The sequence below is a fragment of the Pleurodeles waltl genome, chromosome 7 (genome assembly GCF_031143425.1).
Source record: "Pleurodeles waltl isolate 20211129_DDA chromosome 7, aPleWal1.hap1.20221129, whole genome shotgun sequence".
Classification (NCBI taxonomy): domain Eukaryota; kingdom Metazoa; phylum Chordata; class Amphibia; order Caudata; family Salamandridae; genus Pleurodeles; species Pleurodeles waltl.
In genome coordinates, this window is record NC_090446.1 from 252037834 (window position 1) to 252056458 (window position 18625).

At 41.6% G+C, this 18625-nt stretch overlaps 1 protein-coding gene across 1 annotated transcript in view; it reads left to right on the forward strand.

Annotated features, from left to right (window-relative positions):
* Window positions 1–18625, forward strand: part of CYP24A1 (cytochrome P450 family 24 subfamily A member 1) — a 53517-nt gene that overhangs the window by 15989 nt on the left and 18903 nt on the right. Inside the window, exons 7-11 of the mRNA XM_069243617.1 lie at window positions 4881–5026; window positions 6532–6698; window positions 7173–7251; window positions 13336–13533; window positions 16141–16258. Of these exons, the coding sequence (XP_069099718.1) occupies window positions 4881–5026; window positions 6532–6698; window positions 7173–7251; window positions 13336–13533; window positions 16141–16258 (708 nt within the window). The remainder of the gene's footprint in view (window positions 1–4880; window positions 5027–6531; window positions 6699–7172; window positions 7252–13335; window positions 13534–16140; window positions 16259–18625) is intronic.

Here is an 18625-nt window from a genome sequence, read left to right on the forward strand (position 1 = left end):
ATTTCTGAATTGTTCGGTATTCTCTGTTCATCTCTCAGCTGCCTCCTACCTAGATTTGCACTAAATACTTATATATAGATGCTTACATGAAGCAGGATCAGTGTGGGCCATGTATAAACAGCCTAATTACAAGTATTAAAACTGTGAATGTTAAAAAATGCTTTTGGTTAGTTTCAACTAACAGCTACATAAAAATAAAATAAAGAAGGAGCAAAACAGTTCGAACCATTACATATTATGTAAAGAAGTAACTGAATTTCCATGTAGTGTCCAAATAGTAAGACACTTGCGACTAGAATATTGATTACATTTGGGTATGCTGGAATTTCAGTCAGACTTTAGTGAAATTAAAATTTTGTAGTGAAATACATGTAATTTAAAAAATATGTTTTAAGCGAAATAATTGTTTATTATTCAATTTTTGCATAGTTTTTACCTATGGGAGACAGGTTCTAGCAGAAAACGTCTGGCCGAGAAACATTTTTTCTCTAACCAATTCCGACTGCTATCTAGCGTGAACCTTTTTATATGAAGTATGCCTTCATGAAGGAAATGTCATACAGGCTATGGTAAGCCACATTTCTCACCTTAAGAGAGATATTTGCATGAAGGTTGGTTGAAAAGGTTTGCAATTTCGCACACATCTACAAGGTGTCATTGACATTCCTAAAGCATATGGTTTGTATTTTGGGTCTGTCAGTGGAGATAACCTTTGTGCATTCAGTTCCTTGTTAGGTCAAGCGCACAAGCCCTTTGACCTGCTGTAAGTATTGTGGGCTTTTAACCATGGCATGTCCATCACTTTCACTCGTTCGTGGGCTTGCCTTTTAAAAATCACTTGATTGGTAAATGCTTTACCTTTGTCCTGCCTTGAGGCTCTTTTTGTCACGCCTTGAAGACTGCCCCTGTTACATGGATTATTGCACAACTGCCGATATACTTAAGCGTGGGTGAACTATTTCTTTTGACTCTCCCCTTCGTGCTGCATGGTGGCCATGGCTCTCACAGGACGAACAGTCACAACACCGTGAACTTGATTGGCAGTATTGGAGCGCTGGTCACATTGTTCACAATTACCTAATCAGTGTAATTTCTTGTGGCTCTCCCCTTAAAACACTTGAAATTGGTGAATGCTTTATGTAAAACAGAAATCCTCAAAGTGTAAGTGGCTCTCCTGGCACATGGTTAGAGCTGATATAACAGTGTTCACGGCACTCAGAATATAGCAATATTCACGGCACTCTGGAAAACTTGACCCATAATGCTTTGCAGGACATTACATTTACAAAGCATTTTTGCTCACAACTCAGCCTATGGTGAACCTAGGACAATGGGACCACCACCAAAATGTTCATGACAAGGTGCTCTACATCATCTTTGGGTCTGCACACTAGGTTACTGGGGACCCCAAAATAATAACCGCTTACACCATTCCGTGCCTGTTTAAGCTGTCTCAAGGTTGGAACTTTTGTTTGACAGTGAGGAGTTGCTTGTGTTTTAAGGGCCTTATTTCTAATATCATTGTTATAAGTTAGCTACTCCTGAATATATGTAGTGCACAATGCTCTCTAGGGGTTAAATAGATGGTTACACTGCATTATTTATTGCCATTTTCTTTTTCTATTGTTATGTTCTCTTGAGGCTAACTATATAGTTACATGACCATACTTCTTGTAAATGCATTTTTATTGTGATGTTCTCTAGAGTTTGTTCTAAGAATTATAGTGATATCCACATATTTTAATATTCGTGGCACGGAAACGTGTCCCATAGTGCTTTGCAGGGAATTACTTTTACAAAACATTTTTGCTCATAATTCAGCCCGTGGTGGTCCTGGGACAATGGGACCACCTTCAAAACATTGACCACAATGTGCTCTTTCTGTCTACATCATCCCCGGGTCCCCACACTATGTTAGAGGAGACTCAAAAAATAACCCCTACCACCATTCATTATCTTTTTAGGCTTTCTCATGGTTGCAACTTTTGGGTTATAGCTGGGAGAAGTTATGTTTTGTGGGCCTGATTTGCCATATCATTGCACTAGTCCTGCTAGTCTTAAAAATGTGTAATGCACTAGTTTCTCTAGGGGTTACATATATGGTTACACTGCATTACTCATTTCCACTTTTTTGTCATGTGGTAATGTTTTCTAAGGGCTGACTGGGTGGTTACATGACCATGTTTTTTCAAATGCTGTTTTTACTGTGGTGTTTTCTAGGGGATGTTCTGAGGAATGCTGTCTACGTACTATAGTTTTTGTGGCATCAAAAACGCACCCCATAATTATTTGCAGGTCATTACTTTTACAAAACATTTTTGCTTATATCTCAGCCTGTGGTGGCCCTAGGAGGATGGGACCACCCTCAAACTGCTCTTTCTGTCTACATCATCTCTGGGACCCCACACTAGGTCAGTGGGCACTCCAAAATAATAACTCCTCCCACCATTTAGTGTCTTATAAACCTTTTCATGGCTGTTATCTTTTCTTTTACAGCTGAGAGAAGTTTTGTTTTAAGGGCCTTGTTTGTAGTATCATTGCAATAGCCCTGCTAGTTCTACACATGTCCTCTAGGGGCAAAGTATAATGTTATTCTGCATTATTTTCTCCTGTTTTTTCATGGGGTTATCACCTGTAGGAGATAACAATATGGTAACGTGACCATGTTTCTTACAAATTATATTTTTGTTATGGTGCTCTGTAGAGGCTGTTTTGAGCATTACAATCTAATGCCAAAAGTTTATTTCTGATAAAGGTTTATGTGGTAATTGTATGTGTTCTAATAACCTCTCCTTATTACAATTATGACCATAATCCAGACCAATTTAACATCCTCATTACATTATGCCTGTTTGAACACTCTTGATATGTTTGGGCGACCCTTCTGGTTAATTTCTCCTCTTTGGCTGTCTTGTGTCTTTTCTTGGGGAATTGTGTTAGCCAGCCAGCACCTCTGATGGTGGGGTGGTGAAAATGGTATTCTATTGGTATTAGCATTGCAGATTTAAAATAAGATGCAAGATGGCAATATTTTCATTTTGTGCAGCACATGGTGGAATAAGGTAAATGGGAGTGCTTCAGTTATATGCAGGGCCACTGGAATTATATGACAGGAAAAGATGAAATTATGAGGGAGGGTTGACCATTTTATGTGACAAGAAAATTCCAGTTATGAATGTGCATTGCCAATAGCTCTAACTCAAGCAAATGTGAGACCCATTGCATTGTAAATACTTGCTTTTATTATTATTTTTTTGTTTCTAAATATGTGGAAGATCACATTTTCAAAAAACAAATATAAATATTATGGAATGTAAAGAAAACTTAAATGGTAGGCACTTACTCAGTGCATGTTTAGTTGTTTGCTAACATTTCAGACCTCTGCTTCTAAAATGCAAATTAAATTCAAAATACAAAGCAAACTTGTTTTTCATAGTTTCCCTTCTGGGCCAAATTTTGTAAATTGATGCAGTGTTTTGGCACTGTATATATTAATGTTCTCACAACACAATTCACATCACACTTCTGTGGCTAGACGTTTACAAGGACCTGTTGTCCTTGGATGTTTTTTTATCAGCTCATGCCACTGTCATAAAGTGGAGTGTGAAGCGGAATATCTTTATGTTGAAACCAGAACATCGCACAGTCTGTCTATGAAGAGTGAACACACAGCCACAAGCCTGCAGTGCATAACTGCATCCCCTCTGGTAGGCCACCTGAAGGAACCTTAGGAAGTTGTGGCCAAAAGTCATTAGGCTGCTTTGATAGCATATTTTGAGGACCACAAACATTGTGGTTTTGAGGGACAACCATAGCAATCTGTGATCGTTCTGGAGAGGGGAATGTAAGAGGTCAGATGACTTTCTGGATTTGCTTGAGCGTGACCACTGCTGATATGGGTACAACCAATCATTAATATCCACTCCTCATATTTCAACAGCCGAGGTTAAATCACCAGAGGGGAAATTAAGTCCATTTTATTTGCATCACAAAACCTGGTTCAACAGCTCCTGGTCCATTATGGTTGGTGAAAGCTTTGGCCAATGCTGAGATTCAGCACACAAAATTTTAAATTGTGAGGGCCAAATACGTTATACCCAATGTATTGGCTGTAGATAATTGAAATTCATTATTTTTTTTAACTTAAATGAGATTCAGTCATCTTCAGAACATTTTGGGGCAGATTTATGAAAAGTGGTGCTGCACCTAGTGCAGCACAACTTTTCTTGCGCCCCTTAGCACCCCTCTTAGCGTATTTAAAATACGTTGCACCATGGCAGTAGTCAGGGGGACTAGCGCCGTAATTTTTTAAGATAGTCCAACACTTTGCAGGATTAGCATCAAAATTTTGACGCTAACACTGCAAAGCACCCAGGAGCTCATTGAAAAAAAGGGCAGGCTCTTTTTAATGCCTGCTCTTAGCAGGCATTAAAAGAAGCTGATAAAAATGGGGCAAATAAATCTCTTAGATTTCTTTGTACCATTTGTTCGGCCCCCCCAGCACCGGAATGCCCCTCTTCCATACATTATGCCTGGCAAAGGCATAATGTGGCGCAAGGGATTATAAAGTGACGCAATGCAAGCATTGCAGCACTTTGTAAATATGGCGTGGCGTTTTTGGCCTTCCAACGCCACATTAGCGTAAAAAAATATGATGCTAATGTGGCATTGGAATGCCGCTGGGCCCCCATAAATCCGGGCCTTTATGTTTGTTGCTTTATTTTGAGGATTCAGTCAGTTCCAAACATAAAATCACATGTTGAAATTATTTTCTGTTGTCCCCGCTTTCGGTTTAAGAAATCGTCAGTGGGAGTACAATCGTGTTTCAGACCGGAGATTCTGTATCTTTATAATAGTGCAATTTCCGTTTTTTTTAACAGCAAAAAGTCTCATAGACAGGCGTCTGAAGAAGGATTCTGCGAAGGCCACTGATGATTTTCTGTGCGCGATTTATGCTGACAGTAAACTATCAAAGAAGGAGATGTACGCTGCTATAACTGAGATGCAGATTGGAGCTGTGGAAACGGTATGAGCACCCCACTCCTTCCATGGCTGGTATAATGAGTGCAGAAAAGCACAATATTTACTGGGTGGTGAGAACTTGAGGCGTTTTTACTGGTTTCTGAGAAATAGAGGTGGTGATCTTGGAATGGAAAATCTGATCAATTTAAATTGCTTGATGGGCAAGAAAATGCCTGCAATTATTATTCTCTCTAGTTCCAAAATCAAGCATTTAATATTCAGTACATAGCCTCAGAATTTGTTGAGAACATTGACGGGGTTGCAGTAGGTGACAAGATTTAGGCCAATTTTTATGAGATGTTTGCACTGCCTTAGCATAATTTTGTTTTTTACGCTAGAGCTGTGCAAACCTAACTCCATATTTATATTTTGATGCTAGAACTGTCTAGCGTCAAATTATCAGAGTTAGCGCCATTTTTAGAGAGCGCCAATCCACCTAGCATCTCATTGCGACAATGAGATGCAAGGGAGTCGTTCCCTTCTTGAAAATGACTCTAGCCCCCTAGCACCATATTTAACTCCTATGCTAAAACCACGCACACCTAGAAAGGGGACCCAAAAAATGACGCTAAGGCTGACAGTAGACACTTTTTGGTATACACGTTTATCAGAGAATAGGGCTTTGTATACATTTTTCACCCAAGAGTATTTATTAGGCTATGCGAGTCATGCACAATTTCTGTTTTCGTAATGTTTATTCCTAAACCATTACTTTTTATCTGTCACACAGACCTATTGTTAATAATACAAATAGACTGTGCTTTTTGGGTCTGCCCCTTTCAGCCAGTGGCTTTTTAAACAACTATCTTTCAGTCAATGGCTGAAGACTTTAGAGATCACGTCTTTCCTCAGCCCAGTGGAGTATTCATCTGTAAACTAATGTGTTTGGCTGTTTGACCGTATCCATCCATCTCCTCTCCAGTGCTTGCATTGAATTACATGAGGGGCTGCTTTACAGCTATATCCTTCTGTGGCTGCTACTACTGGATCCCTGAGGGTCTAATTTTCTAACACTGCATGTGTTTACACATTAAACTCATATCTATTGCCTTTGCCAATGCTTATTGTAAATTGTTGTCCGGCGACGGAAACCAAACGCAGCGGGGTAGGCAGCATGAGCCAGATTTCACACGGTTGTCGTCTGAAGCTTGGACTGTCCAGACATGAATCTTTATTGATGTACAGTGCTCGCGAGTCTCTTGAGAGTTGGACTCTGTCGACTAGGTGTGGTTGGGTGAATGGCTTTGTAGGTTTGGCAGGTCATCAAGAGACAGTAGTCTTCAAAAGGCGGTCAGTGTATGAGTTAAGACTAACTAGTCACCCAGGTAAACAGAGGTAAAGCTTTTACCCTACATGTAACTCCAGTTTGTGAGAATGAAAATAATATTCCAATGTTCCCTGCGCTGGTACTAACGATTATTTTATTTGGACTTTTGCCACTGATGCAGGCTTTCCGATTTTGAACACAGAGTTGCTTAGTTATATAGTGAATATTGATTCTTCTTTCAGACTGCAAACAGCTTACTCTGGGCTATATTCAACATTTCTCGCAATCCACGTGTACAAGATAAACTACTGGAAGAAATCCATAGGGCCTTGTGCCCTGATCAGATTCCAAGTGCCGATGACCTAAAAAATATGCCGTACCTGAAAGCCTGCCTAAAAGAATCGATGAGGTAACATAAATCAATGTTTTTACTACTTGTATTTGTATATTTCAACACACTCCAACCTAAGTAGTTAGCTAAAATGTAACATGAGGAAAATAAGAAAAAGGATACCAAGAGCAAGCGATAAAATGGGAAAGCATCGCTGGCTACAGAAAAAGGAGGCACGATAAAATTGTGCATCTAGGAAAGGGGGACTAATAAATGTATGCTCTCGTAGACATCACGGTAAAGATCATTTTAAAATGTGTCATACCATCTCAGTTAGACCACGACAGTGGTGGTGAGGACTGGAAAAATGTCTGTTAATTGGTGTACCATACATCTCTGGTGTTCCCTGAAATTAAAACAACAATACAGCATGGTGGGAGTATTTGCAGGTTTATGCCATAGGCTGAGCAGTAGTCTGCAAGGAGTAATTTCTAAGTCCTGGGCCGAGGCAATATCATCCAAATAGGAATATTTGTCTTTTTTTCCATTCAGGATAAGTCCATCAGTGCCGTTTACAACCCGCACTCTCGATAAAGAGACCAGACTGGGAGAATATCTGCTGCCAAAAGGAGTGAGTATATTTTTTTCAGATGAATTCCACGATGATATTGGCTTTTCCAAAGGGTTTCTAAGCACAGGGCAGAGTGGCTGACTATGATTTGAACCAAGTGTTCATTTTTAGTGGCTTCAGCCTAGTGATAACTTGCCCTTGTGATTTATCGTACACATTAACAACTCTGTGGTTGGTTGGCATGGGGTGATACTTGAAGGCAGAAAATATGCTATTGCAAGGCAAAGTAGAATGGCGTCCTCTTCCCCACAGTTGGTGCAACACGTTGTGGAAGCTTATTGGCTTTTCCTTTAAAAAACAGTGGCATCAAATATACCTTTACATATCTAGCTTACACAAAGTGAGTGTTGTTTTACTTAGGAAGCAATGATTGTCACCCATTATACACTGTTGAGAGCAATGTGGGATTGACTTTCATATCCCTAAATGATGTAGTCTACTTTGTGGGCAATCTCTGAAGTGAAGGAGGTCTAGAGATGTCTGTGATAGTGGAGATCTGAGGCTGGTTGGAACACATCTAGAACAAGGACCGGGGGCGGGTCAAAAAAGTGGCTCGAGAAGGGGAAGGCAGGACAGAAAGAGAGAGAAAGAAAAAGGAAATGAGAGCATAAAGGGTTGAGCAATGTGAGCAGTGAAATGTGAACTAATTAAATATTGACTCAGATTTTCTTTTCTTATGTCCGTTTTCGAAGACACAATACACTGAAATAAATACATAAAGTGACTTAAGCATCTAGGGGAGCAAATATGTTACTTTTTTATAAAACAGAAAGGAGCCCCATGCAGGACCTTCACAGGGGTGATGCAAGGTGGTATTATACATCGGGCCACAAGCTTTCCAGGGCCCTACTCTCTCTCAGCAACATTAATTTATAGATTTGTTTAATTGCAAACAATCCTGTCATTTTTGCTAAGTATTGAGGCAATTTGTGCAGCCAGAACCACTAGGTAACATAAACTACCAGGTTTTCTAAGTCCCTCAAGTACTTTTATTTCATTATTTAGAAACTGGTGCTGCTTATTGCACGTACCAAAACAGAAGCAACACCCACAGGGCCCTGCATTAAATGTTGGCCCCATATCACACTGACGTCTGACAAGCCTAGCCCCCTGAAACTAGTTTGGTAGTATTCTAAAATATATTAAGGAGCCTCGTGGAGGTAAGAAGTGTACTTTTTGGTGAAAATGAAGATTCGTTATTTTGTTTTGCACTGAGGGACATTTTGGTAGTGGCTTGGAAAAAAATGAAAAGAGAAAATGAAAGAGCATTAGAGCATCACATTAGAAGCACAGAGGTGCTATATTGAGGAATGTTGTGGTCCACAAAGGGGTGTTTTAGTCAGTTGTATGGAAAGTGTCACAGCCATTGGCCACTGTGGAAATCGGGCAATCGGAGTTTGATCTGAATCTGCAAATCATGAGTGTATGTGAATCTATGGCTCCATCATGTGATTGCCTATGGTATTGGGTGTAAAATGGTCAGAGGAGCTAGGCTTATTGTGTGACAACCGGGTAGGGAGACACCAGCACGGTACTGCTCCAAGATCCCCTCAAATAATCTATTAGCATCTGGGCATACCTTACATGTGGCATAGGGGAATATTTAAGAAAACCGGCACTGCATCCAATACAGCACCACTTTTCTCAGGTTTCTTACTGCCCCCCTACCGCCACTACATGTGCATCATATTTAATATAAGGCACACCGTGGTGTAGAGTAGGCCAATAGCATCAAAATGTGTGTCGCTATTGATGTACTTTGCAGGACTAGCGGCACAAATATTGGCGCTAGTCCTGCAAGGTACACAGAGGCCCATTTTAATATATGGTGTGCCTCCTTTTTTCATGCCTGCTCAGAGAAGGAATAAATAAATGCCACTAAAAATGGCGTAAATAAATCTTTTAGATTTCTTTGTGCCATTTTTTCAGCACCCCTAACGGGAGAACATCCCCCTTGCATACATTATGCCTGGCGCATTCATAATGTGGCGCAAGGGTTTACAAAGTGGTGCAATGCATGCATTGCACCATTTTGTAAGTACGGTGCAGCAATTTTTGATGCGTAATGCCACATTAGCGTAAAAAAAATGTCACTAACGTGGCGCTAAAGCTGCTAAAATCTGGACCATACTGTGCCAAGTATGATGGCTAGATGAATGTTTAGTCAACATCCCAAACCATCACTTATTCTCATGGAGCTGTGACGTGATAATGGTGATCTTTATTTACGATTTTAGAACCATCTGATTAAATCAGGGTGTCCAATGTAGTTCCAGGATTTCCATGTATAAGACATTTAGATGTGATGATCTTAATTAGATTGATTACATAGCCAGTTGCTTTCAGCAAAATGTGGTTTGGTTTAGTCCCTTCTGGATCTAAATGGGGCTCCATGGTGGTAAATCATAAGTGTGAGGATTTTGGTGTTTTATTTGGTATGACTGTGTAGCCTTACTGTGTAATACACTCACAAAAACTGTCTTGGTTCCAGTCAAGCTCATTTGAACAACCTTACGCTTAACCCTGGGAGCCATGGCTTCGAGCAGCAAGGCTTGCACAAAGCAACATAGGGTAAAGCATTTAACAGTAACAAACAACAAAATAAGAAAGTCACACAACATGTAAGAAACAACACTCATTTATAAATGTAGATTATATTTGTATGAATTTTTAGTGTCCAAGATGAGCAAAATCCACCTGAGGATTCAGGAGATACACATTTTTAAGATTTACACTTTTTAATTCAACCGCAAACAAGCAACTGGCCAATTTAAGGTATGCACACTTTGGAAAAATTTGTAACAGGTTAGTTCTGCTTCTCCAGTCTGGCTTGGGCAACCAAATCCAACAGGATGAAGGTTAATGGGGCCAGTAAGCAAACTCTGGATAGTTGTCTGGCAACCAGAGTGTTTTCTAGTTCAGTTCCAGCCTTTAGGATACGACCACCATAGATTTCATTGGAGTGGTCCTGGTTCTGGGGATGCAGGATGAAAAGATGCTCAAAGATGCTCTGGATGCTCAGCTGTTGACGGTGGTGCCTTTGTGGTGATTCCTCAGTCCATGGGCTGTGTGAGGGTGACTTTGGCCACAGAGATCAGGATCCGAAAAAGTCCTCTTTGAGACAGTAGAATGCTAGTGGCGGCTGGACTACCAGTCTCTGAACACAGGGCACACAATGAAATCATTTGTTGGAGACTAGTGTCCGTCTTGGTAGACCTATTAGGAGGTTGATGACACTCCTGGGTCTAGCTGATTGGGTGCCACTTTTGGCCATCAAGGATTGTTCTCCTTGGATGCCCAGTGGCAGTCAGCAGCGATTCCTCTGAAGTAGCTACTAAATTGCCAGTTTGGGCTTCTTCAGCCTTTAGGTCCCTGGGGCTGTTCCTGGGGGCCAGCTAACAGACTCTTAAAGTCACTGCTTTGGTCTGGGGAATTACTTTACCCCGAGCCAGGAGCCACAGGCACAATCGTAACTTCACTAGCCCAAGGTGCCACAGGTAGAGTCCAGAAGACGGCACAGCCTCTCTTTGTGTAGAACAGGGGTCTGCAAGGCAGTCCTTCTTTGGCTCTTGTTCCAGTTTCGACATGATCTGAGGTTCATGGTGCAAAGGGTGTGCTATTTATTCTGGGAAAGTGCCTTGAAGGGACAACATGGTCACTAGCCAATGAACTTCCAGGTCTCTTTCCTTTTGGTGATGACTTTTCAGTTATGGGTGGCATATCGCAATCCCACTGTGCACTATTCTGGCCACTCCGAAGAATGCTGAACTTTTCCTCAACTGTGAGGAGCTTGGTAGCCCACCCTACATGCCCACAGGAAAACTGGTTTGGGCACAGTTCATCCATCTCTGTCACTATCTCCAGCCTGTCTACCTGAACAAAAGACAACTCTCTTGAGAGTGTTATCTCCATTTGCCTACCAGAGGCAGCGTCACCTTTGAAGCTCAATTTCTTGGCTAACACCCTGAATGGGTAGAAACTCCCCAGGCCGGCAGAAACTTGGCTGAGGGCCAGTACCCGTGTGTGGCGACTGGACACACTAGTTCACAGACTGGCAAGTTTCTAAAAGTTGCATTACTTTAATAGTGACATTAAATTCATCCTTGGCATTGGTTCACGGTTAATTCCATGATTTTGCTACCTTACAGTGCCCAGTTGGCAGTCCCATTCAGAAGTTAGCCAGGCTGACTTGTCAGCCTGCAACCCTGTGTTAGCCAATGGGGCTACTAACCTTTCCCAGGCAAAGTCACAAGTTTAGGAGTTTTGCTCCTAAGACACAAATAAACATACATGTCCTACTGTATAATATACACATCCCTGCCTCAGGGTTCAATAGGGCTTCCTTAGGGGAGACTTGCATATTTCATTAAGGAAAGTGGTGGCTTTGCCATTAATTTGAATAGCTAAGGCGAGCTAACAATGTAACCACTGCTTTTCCAGCCTACAGTGGCAGGCTGGGAGCCATTTTGTATTTTATCACACACAGGGTGGAACAATTAGAGCTGCAGCTCTGGGCGGACATTCTATCTTATATACCCTTGGTACTCTGGGCACCATATACTGGGGGCTTATAAGTCAGTACTTGCCAATTGGTGGTATTAATTCGCCGTACACTTTGTAAGGGGTTAGAACACTGGCACTGAGGTCTGGTTAGCAGCCTCAATGCACTTTCCGAGTCGAAAAACCAGCATCTAGTACTCCAAATGGGGCAAAACATGGGGAAAATCTGAAAAAGCATTTTCCTTACAATAAGAGAGCAGAGGGTTTTCTAATGAGAGGTGTGCTCCCAGAACCTCTATTACAAAAGGACAATATTTTAAATGCAAAATGTATTACTTCGAAAAACTTCATGTGCAGGCAAAGGGAAACAAAAAGAAGTAACAGAATATTAATTTTGGAAAGAGTATGGTTGCGTCTTCTTCCCTATTTAAGATCCTGATTTGTGAAAAGTTAGTGTCGCTTTACTCATTTTTTGATGGAAAAGAGGCGCAAACATACAAAATATAATTATATTTTTTATTTTTGCACCATTTTTACGGAACAAAAATGATGTAAAGGCGGCACTAACTTTTCATAAATCAGGCCCTAAGTGTCCCATTTGGCAAATCTTAGTGTGACAGAAGTATATTCACAATCATCCTTATTATACTAGATTTGATGTACAGCACAATGAATTTAACAGACTTCCCCGATTAGTGCATGCCAAAAATCTACACTATGAACAGTTATTAAAATGTTCACTGTGCTTCAGTTACTACATAATGAAAACTGTTAATGTCGTTTTCTCCATATCTAAGCATTTTTGGACACTTCTGTTTAAGCCAGGTAAAATAGCATATAGTTTTAATGTGCCCCAGGTAAAATACATGCAATGTTTGAAAAATGTATCTATAATTTGGGACTTAAGACAGTGCTCGGTTTATAAAAATAATAAGTGCAGGAGCCAAAAGTTTTTCCTAGGAGTCCAATCCTGGAGTTTCGAATGTCAACGCTGCCCAGTCTCTGTTCCTCACCAGGGCTCCTTCTGCCACCAACCCACACTACCTGTCTCTTTTTCAGTCATACAGGTTCCTTTTATCCTTGTTTTTTCTCTTATTCCCGCATCCCTATCATTCTCTTTCTCTCTTTTCTACCTTTTTGTCACACTCTGGTTCAACTTCTGATGACAAAGTAGAAATCAAGGTCCTCAAGAATGAGTGCTGGTATCATCCACCCATAACCTCAGGCACAAATTAAGAAATGGCTTGATAAGAGTTAATGAGATTTATACAACATGCATGAAGTAAGATTATAACAAACATGCAATTAATTAGTTTAGTTTGTAACTTCCTTGATTAGTACCGGAAATATGCGTACTTCGTAATAATGAAGTTGTCTCTCGCTGTGGACTTACAAATGTTGACATTTGAAATACTGAACACATTTTAATCTTTAAGTATCTTGCAGGGTATCGCCATTACTGTATAATACATAGATGTATATATTTATCTTTAAAAAAAACTAAAATGACAGTATAGTATTTCAATGCTATTCAGGTGTGGTGGAAGCAAAATCCCTAATTACATACACTATTCGCTTTTGCAGACAGTGCTGACGATAAACAGCCATGCACTGGGGTCGAATGAAGACAGCTTCGATGACTGGAGCCATTTTAAGCCGGATCGTTGGCTTAAGGAGAAGAGCAACATTAACCCTTTTGCTCATGTGCCGTTTGGTATCGGAAAGAGGATGTGCATTGGGCGGCGCCTAGCAGAGCTACAGTTGCAGTTAACCCTTTGTTGGGTAAATATGAAATTGCCACTTTTACTGTACACAAATATATATGTGGAATTCGCACTACCATTTGAGGGGTATTAATGTCCTAGTATTATTAATATCCTGAAAATATATTGTAAAACTATATAATCTTTCTACATCCTTCACATTATGTAGACAGCTAAAATCATAAGATCTGTACAGGAGCAATGACACTATGTGCATAGTTTGGTAGGTGTCATACTCGTTAGGTTTATTTACAGACGACCGCCTGGTTGCTACTGGATATAAGTGGTGCTGCTTATGTACATCTGACAGATTTCTACACTAGCCATGCAAACATATATGCACCCATTTGTAGAAATCTCATAACCATTATGTATCTTCCATGCGACTCCTTGTGGTTCACATTCACACATGTGTAGTAATGTTAATGAATTATCATCATTCAAGGTTGGTACACTTACTCCCACCCGGTGGTCCATAAAGCGTAAGTGTTGTAATGAGGTGACTCGTGAATAGGCATAAGAGAAAACACTCTCACCTTCCTCAATTGTTCACCTAGGTAGTGAGCTATGGCCAAAGTTTTTTCTTACCATCGCCACTAAGACATTTCCAAGAACCAATGCTGCCGAAACTTCCAGACCTGACTTACACACTCTCACCAGTCCAAAACATGCAGGGACACCCCAATCATAACACAGACATTAATGCCACTCATTCTGCAGAATTAGTCACCATCTTCTCTTTTCCTTCCTTCAGCACCAGAGATCTGTTGTAGGGCCTCCTACACGGCCTCCGAACTTCACGTCCCATCTGGCTCTCCAGGAGAAAGCACAAACAACAATCACTATCTGTATACAACACACACAAATTTATTAGTGAAGACACACTCCTCCTGACAGTCTACCCAGCACAGATCACATCCAGGTGGCCTTTTCTGAAGCGATTTGAACCCTGAACCAAAGCACATGAAGAAGATGTGGGTACTAATTGGAAAAGCACAACTATTTACTTCAGCAATCCTGAGCAAAACTCCTAATGCTGGCAGCCACTATTGATAGTGTCGGAATAAATATGAATTTATTAACTAGAGAGAGAGATAGCACTAAAAGATGGTCAGCAAACACATATATAGTTCTCTAGCACAATGTACACTAAGCACCGTTGATGGTGATAATGTGCTGACATTTTGATTTAAAGATAGAATTGTGTCTATGGTCTTTATGGCACCTTACAGAGAAGAAGGAAATATTCTTCTTGGTGGCTGATTCACAAAACATTTCTGATAGCTGGAACGCTACTTTACAGAAGGATTCAAAAATTTTCTAGCCATAAATTCAACCTCAAAACTCTACTCCACACTCCAGTTAGTGGAACGTCCTCGAATTGGGTAGATTTCGTGTTGCCATAAATTTATGGTAGGAAAATTGGATGATCCCAGTGGAAAGTCAGAAGATTAGCCATTAGAAAATCTAGAAATAAATTTGGAGCTTTTTGAGTAATCAAATAATTCTGCAGATAGTTTCACATCCTAAATGTCAATGTCATTTTCACCTACAATAAGTGGTTACTAACTGTGCATTAGGGACTTGAAAGACTGGCCCAAAATACCACCATATATTGTGGGAATATAATGGAGCGATTCCCTCATATGGAAAACTATTTTTCATGTTGAGAAAGAAGTGGGAGTTATGCACAGTGCCACAATCCACCAACCCTAATAGGTGTATTATTTGCCTGACTCAATCTTTAAAAATATTTGTGGGAAAAGGGGAAATCTCATAAAGCCCACTACTTTCGGACCATACGCTTTTGCAACTTCAGGAAAAAAAGTATTAAATGTATGAAAGTCCTACTTGGAAAACGGTGAATGTTAGTGTTTTTTTTTTTTGTGTGAAAACAAGTGACATAGGGGGTCATTTTGACCTTGGCGGACGGCGGAGGCCGTCCGCCAAGGTACCGCCGCTGAATGACCGCACCGCGGTCAAAAGACCGCGGCGGCCATTCAGACATTTCCTCTGGGCCGGCGGGCGCTCTCCAAAAGAGCGCCCGCCGGCCCAGAGGAAATGCCCCTGCAACGAGGACGCCGGCTCAGAATTGAGCCGGCGTAGTTGCAGGGGTGCGACGGGTGCAGTTGCACCCGTCGCGTATTTCAGTGTCTGCTTAGCAGACACTGAAATACTTTGCGGGGCCCTCTTACGGGGCCCCCTGCAGTGCCCATGCCATGGGCATGGGCACTGCAGGGGCCCCCAGGGGCCCCGCGGCACCCCCTACCGCCATCCTGTTCCTGGCGGGAGACCCGCCAGGAACAGGATGGCGGTAGGGGGTGTCAGAATCCCCATGGCTGCGGAGCGCGCTCCGCAGCCATGGAGGATTCACAAGGGCAGTGGTAAACCGGCGGGAGACCGCCGGTTTACCCTTTCTGGCCGCGGCTGAACCGCCGCGGTCAGAATGCCCTCGGGAGCACCGCCAGCCTGTTGGCGGTGCTCCCGTGGTCGGTGACCCTGGCGGTCACCGGCCGCCAGGGTCAGAATGACCCCCATAATGTGTACTTTCAAAACTGATAATGTAACCTAACATATCGCATATGGTTTTACGTGCACTTATTTGATACTCATCTCTGATTTTTAGCTTGTGAGGAAGTACAGAATTGTGGCAACTGATGATGACCCAGTAGAAACAATACATTCTGGAACTTTGGTGCCCTGCAGAGAAATCCCTGTCGCATTTCATAAGCGTGAAAGTGAAGGTAAGGGAAATGATAACCTTGTTGAGTCACACCAGAAAAGAGCTTGAAAATAAATCATTAGGCAGACCACACAGACACAATTTTTTAGTGAAATTGCTCTCTATAATATTTACGTGGACTTATGGATTTAAAAGGGCTTGCCTAGTAACAATTTGCTAAAATCCCTGCCCAGCACTTAGGAAACCACAGGACCTACAAACTGACTGCACACATCTTTATGGTACTGATGCCAAGCAGACAAGGCACACCAGCACCAACAATAAAGTGTTTTACTAAAAGGTCCTTGCTATGCAAGTTATCACTTTAAGGGGCATTAACATTTATTCTGGGAATTTCCAGGGCTGCGAATGATATGTTATGTAGATTTGGGGAGTGCACTAACCACTCATGAAGGTATCTAGGAGCTTGAGCAGGTGAGTGGGCCTGTGGTCACTGCAGAGTTATTAAAGAGCCAAATCTTCATTTGGTCGCCAAACTCAAGAAGTGAGGAGGAGTCCCTTGTGGGCTGAGGGAGGCTAGGCTGTTCCATGTTTTTGGTGTGACGTAAGACAATGAGCAATCCTGCCTTGTTGCTGTGAATGTGAGGGGTGTGTGTAAGTGAGATTGAGGAAGAGCATAGGTGTCTAGGTGGCTGGTGAATGTGTACGAGGCTAGTAAGGTATGCTGGTTCAATGTTGTGTTAGGCTTTGTAAGTGTGAATGAGGAGTTTGAATTGGCTGCGTTTGTGAATGAGGAGCCAGTGGAGCTCCTTGTGGTGCGGTGCTGTGTGGGAGGTCCAGTTTGTTGTTTGTCCTGCCTGCATGGGAGTCAGGGCAGCGTCAATATCAGATCGGGAGTATCAGAAGCACAAGAAGAAAAGGACATTGTCTGAGAGCTTGTAAGGTAGCCCAAGAGATGGGTACATGCTGGATGATGCATAGTGACGGGTTTGAATCAGAGTGAGTTCTACTTACTCTACATCTCAGGTTGATATAGCAAGTCTCATTCGAGTTGATTAACATATGGAATTATAGACGTGTAACTGTGAATAATGGACTTTATTCATTGATAGTTTCTGAGTGGTACCTAATGTGGGTGGAGCTGCAATTCTCTGTAACGTCATTCGTTACCCCAACGTTATCTAAATGGATATATATGTTCTATTTGTGATGATTGTCAGTAGTTTGTGACGAGAAGCACCAGGAGAGGGCATAGGACTGGAGAGAACATGGCACCAGGTGAGGAGATATTGTTGGTGTATGTACATTTTTGTGGGGCGAAATCGTAGGAGAAGAGAATGACAGGTGCAGCTCGACAAGTGGCACTTGCACATTGGATACAATGCAGCTCCTCTAGCAGCTGTCCTTGCCGATAGTGTACAGAGGAGAACACTTTATTTGTTTCACCTCTGAAAGGGAGAAGGGCATGGGGGATTTGTGGGTGCATTGAAGTGAATTTTAAGTATAACAATACCCATTTCTCCAGTACCCGTTTGGCTGATCGAGTTGTTTTTGTATGCATGTTTCCGGGTGTTTCAAATATTTAGGCATATTTACATTATGTCTTCCACTTTTGACACTTCTGAAAGGTTGCATTTTGGTAGCAGCTCTCACCGCTTCTCATGCGACATATTTTTGCTGTTACATAAAAATAAGGGACAACGAAGCGGGAAGGGTGAAGCCTTTGACAGCTCACAAGACCCGGTTTCATACCACCAGCTTAGTCCACATTTGTGTAACAAATTCCCTGTGTCTCTCAGGGCTCCAGGGACGGGCCTCTTGACAAACGAGCTGGCCATTTGGTCTTCCTATTTTTCTCCTCTCATCCGTGTCCCTTCGAGATAATTAGTGCCCTAAAGCCTCTGAAGTAGCTGAGTTCCTGCTGTACAAACACGCATCATCACTCAAGCAGAACGCAAAGGGCACATTCTTTCCTTCTTAATGCCAAGTAGGGCAGAGAGAGCGACAACCTTTTTGTGAGGTTACCTTTGTACTTGTTCCAAGAGAGAGCGCGTTGATAAATAATTTCATAACACAGGGATTTAAAAATGAACTCTCTAACTTGTGAGTAACGTGGTCTACCACTTTCATTTTGGCTGAGCACGATGTTCTGCCAGGAAAAGGAATGAACATCGAGTGTGACTGTGCTCCGTGAGTCATGCACTGGAAGCGAGTATACTTTGGCTTGCAAGAAAGATATGATGCTTTCTGTTTGCAACTTAGGAATGGAAAAGTGTCTACCAATATACATGTATAATTACTGCCAATATATTACAGTATGTTGAAAATCAGTACTGAGCGCAAATTGTTTGCATTTAATGAAAAAGCGATTTAAAAAAAACTTCATTGAATTTAAATTGGTAGTTTAGAATAGGTTGAAGAAAAGAGA